At 64.4% G+C, this 3795-nt stretch overlaps 1 protein-coding gene across 1 annotated transcript in view; it reads right to left on the minus strand.

Annotated features, from left to right (window-relative positions):
* Nucleotides 1-1253: 1253 nt before the first annotated feature.
* The window catches only part of LOC101566596 (complement C4-B), a 13185-nt gene continuing 10643 nt past the window's right edge, over nucleotides 1254-3795 (minus strand). The window contains exons 33-41 of the mRNA XM_004624281.2: nucleotides 3430-3619; nucleotides 3235-3325; nucleotides 3035-3109; nucleotides 2401-2503; nucleotides 2201-2290; nucleotides 2024-2122; nucleotides 1856-1939; nucleotides 1594-1726; nucleotides 1254-1463 (exon numbers count right to left, since the gene is read on the minus strand). Of these exons, the coding sequence (XP_004624338.1) occupies nucleotides 1322-1463; nucleotides 1594-1726; nucleotides 1856-1939; nucleotides 2024-2122; nucleotides 2201-2290; nucleotides 2401-2503; nucleotides 3035-3109; nucleotides 3235-3325; nucleotides 3430-3619 (1007 nt within the window). The 3' untranslated portion in view covers nucleotides 1254-1321. The remainder of the gene's footprint in view (nucleotides 1464-1593; nucleotides 1727-1855; nucleotides 1940-2023; nucleotides 2123-2200; nucleotides 2291-2400; nucleotides 2504-3034; nucleotides 3110-3234; nucleotides 3326-3429; nucleotides 3620-3795) is intronic.

Below are 3795 nucleotides of genomic sequence, written 5' to 3' on the forward strand. Positions count from 1 at the left end.
TCCTCGGGGCCTGGCTGAAGAGCCGGCTTGTCCTGAGTCCATGCCCAGCCCTGGGAGGGAAGAAAGTGGAACACAGCTCCTGGGGCCTGCCAATGACAGCTCTGTCCTCTTTGGGGTCAGCCTGTGGGCCTGGGTGGGGGACCCTGGGTCCCAGGCCCTGAGGGCGGGCTTCACACCACTGTGGCCTTGAGGCAGGAGACCCTGCGGGAGCTGTGGAAAACTGGGGCTGGGAAAGGTCAGAGCTTCCTGAGGCCGCAGAGAGAAGCCTGGAAGGCAGCCGCTATAGTCAGGGCTTGCAGGGGGAGCAACACAGCACAGGACACATCATTTATAAGAGTCACCCAAAGAGGCACATACAAAGAGTGCAGGAAATCTGGGCTCCTGCTGGCCCCCCACCCCCGTGCGGTCTCCTCCTCCTGCCCCCAGTTCCCTCCACACCTGCTCTAACTCTTCAGCCTTCTGGACACATCTTAGATGTCATCTCCCCCGGGAGGCCCTGCTGCCATCCGGGGCACCCTCTTCCTCTGGGTCTCAGGCCCCACAGGACCTCAGCTCACGCATCCACACTTCCCGCCCGGCCCGGCCTCATGTCTCTCCCAGAGGAGGCCCTAGATGCACCACTGTCACTGGCACCTGGCCCGGGACACAGAGTGAGGGCTTCGGGAGCCTGCAGAATGCTTCACAGCAGGTGGTGGAGCTGCCCTGGGACTCCCACACACTGCTCGCAGTGGATGGCCATGGAAGGATTTCCAGGCCACCCCTCGACATACCACAGGCACCCGAGTAGTGGGGGAGCCAGGCAGGCGAGTGGGGCCTTGGAGGGAGAATTGGCAAACGCCCCGCAGCCTTCGGCCTGCAGAGAGTAAGTATCACAGTGAAGGTGCAAGACCCGGGCTCACTGAGCTCCGGGGAGCTGCTGAACGCCGCTCTGCTAACCCAGGGCCACAGCCAGCAGAGGCCAGCACTGCGGGCTGCGCAGAAGGGGGCAGGCAGGAGGGGGGCGGGGGGCTCATGAGCAGAGGCGCGCCAATGCCAAGGTGACCTTGGGAGCTGCCCATGGGAGGCCGTGGGTGGGGCTCGGTCCTGGGGTGCAGGCCATCGTGGTCCTGCAATGAACTAAGTCCTCCTGAGCCCTCGGAAGTGTTAAGACAAAAACGGATTCCCCAAGGCCGAATGCAAGGTTATACCAACCCCGCGGGGCTCCCCAGCACGTGGATGGGTGGCGGGGTCCACACTCAGTCTAGAGACACAGCTGACATTTTGGCAAAGGCCTTTATTAGGCTCCCAGCCCGGCCGAGCACACCTTGCCCACTCAGACACCTCACACCTGGCACCCAAGGGTGCTGTACTCCTGGATGAAGTCGCGGAGCTGGGCGCAGGCTGCGCGCTGGCGAGTGCTCCGGCACAGCCGCTCTGAGGGCATCTCCTCGATCCAGGTGTTGGAGTCCAGCAGGTACTGGGGGCTGCAGGGCACAGGCAGGCTCTCAGCAGGGCCACGAGGCCAGGCACACGGAGCAGAGGGCAGGAGACAGAGGCTCTGGGCCCCAGGCCGGGTCAGATCTGTGTGTCCCCCACCGCCACCCCGTGACTCACTCTCCCTTGAGGTCATAGGTGGCCCCATCCAAGCCCATGATCAAGTATTCCTTGCTGGGCTCCAGGCGGAGCTGGCAAGAGCTTCGAACCAGGAAGTTGCGGGTCTGACCTACAGCAGCCTTGGCATCCTTGGCTGCAGGATGAGGGGTGCAGAGCGTGAGCAGGAGCGGCCGGCCTGGCCTGCGAGAGCCCTGCTGCTCGTGCCCAGGGACTGCCTTCCTGCCCCCACTCCCACGCCTCCCTGCGCCCCGGCCCGTCCTACTGAAGTGCAGCACTTGGGTGATGCTGGTCTCGAAGAGGCGGAAGGCTGCTCTGCCGTCCTCCCGGAGGACGCGCACCTGGAAGCCTGGGGGCGGGACAGCGAGGTGGTCATGGAGGCCAGAGGCAGTGGATGCGGGCCTGTGGCCCGGGAGAGGAGCCGGGCACTCACCATACTCCACGCGGGGGTGGTAGCAGGCGAACTTCATCCTGTATCGGTCCTCGTCCTGCAGCCCCCGCTCCAGGGCGCGGCGCTGCCTCGGGCACCTCCCTGTGGGGGCATGTTTGTGAGGACAGGTGCGGCACCACCCGCCCCACCAGACCTCCTGATGCCCGCCTGGCACCTCACCTTCCGCACACTGGCAGACGTCCCCGGAGCATAAGGTGGACAGCAGCTGGCTCTTTCTTGGTGCCCCATAAAACACAGAGCACCTGCGCTCTGAGGCAGGGGACACGGAGAGTCAGGCAGGCTGCCCTGCCCTGCCCTGCCCTGCCCTGCCCTGCCATGCCCTGCCCCTGCCCACAGCCGCCTTCCACTCCAGCACTCACCCGGGCTATAGTAGTCGTATAGCACTGCGGTGGCAGGCTGTACCAGACCCACTGCCACCTCCTGCACAGCTCCAAAGCCCACGCATTCCCGGGTGGTGGGTACCTGGCACCAGGACAGCGGGAAATCAAGGCCACCTGAAGGCCATCAGGGTCCTACAATCATCTCCAGCATCCTTCACATTCTGTCCTGTGCCTGGCACCAGAGCTCCAACAAAGCTGCCAAGGCCCCTGATGACTTCACTTCCCAGAGCGTGGCCCAGCCCTGGTCTTGCTACATGGGGCCCTGCAGCACAACTGGGTCCCGCGGCACCTCCCCCAGCCCTCTCCCTGTGCCCAGAGTTCCATGCCCGGCCTCCGTCAGTCCCTTCTGGGCCCACCACGCCAGACTGAGCTCCTGGCCTCAACCTTGCAGCAAGGTCATGGCAGGACTTGTGCCGGCCTTGTCCTTATCACTGGCGCCACTGAGGCCTATGCCATCTGCTGTGACACGGGGAGTCTGCCCTACTCTGCCGTGTCTCACAGGTCACCCTCTTGGCTTGGCCTTGCTTACATCACAAGTTCAAAAGAAGCCTCCTAACACCGACGCCACAATCCCAGCGCTCCCATGCATGCCCATGTCTCTGTCCCCACTCACCGAGTCAAAGTAAAGCAGGACGTGGGGCCCCTCCGTCTCAAAGTGACTCACATAGCGGTCAGAGAGGGAGGTGAGCTGCGGGAAGGGGAGGGGCTTTGGGTCAAGGCCTTAGGCTGCATGTGTCAGGTTTGGCACCTGGGGGGCCTTTGGGGACCTCAGGGGCTCCTGAGGGGAGGGGCTGCCCTGGGCGCTGACCGCACCTTCTCCAGGTCAGAGTGCAGGGCGCTAAACCCACTCAGGAGAGTGACGTCCGCGATGGCCATGCCCGACAGCTCCGCCTTGCCTTCTCGCCTGTGGAGAGACGTGGCCTACTACGGATCCCGGGCAGTGTCCAGCTCTAACCTTGCCCTGGCCCCTTCCTGGCCCCCACCCCAACCCTGGCCCTGGGCACCCACCAGATGCACACGGTGTACTGCACTTTGGACTCCTGCTCCTCAGCCACCTTGGGGGCCTCCCTCCTGCGGCGGTTTCTCCGCCCCTCAAACAGCTGCAGGGGTGTCACGGGCTGCGCATGGGCACCTGGATCGTCCCCAGCCTGAAACTCGTCATACTCATAGTCCACCTCGTAGTCCAAGTTTGCTTCCCCTGCACATAGCAGTGCTGTGAGGACGGCTGGAAGCCCTCGTGTGCTCCAAGCGCCACCCCCTCACACTCCGAGCCCCCCTCCCCTCCCCTCCCCCAAGCGCTCTGAGCTCCCTCTCCCCACCCACGAACTCTGAGTCTTCCCCTGCCCTGTGCGCTCCGAGCCCCCCCCACTCGGA

This window comes from Octodon degus, unplaced genomic scaffold (genome assembly GCF_000260255.1).
Source record: "Octodon degus isolate 3935 unplaced genomic scaffold, OctDeg1.0 scaffold00005, whole genome shotgun sequence".
NCBI classification, from domain to species: Eukaryota; Metazoa; Chordata; class Mammalia; order Rodentia; family Octodontidae; genus Octodon; species Octodon degus.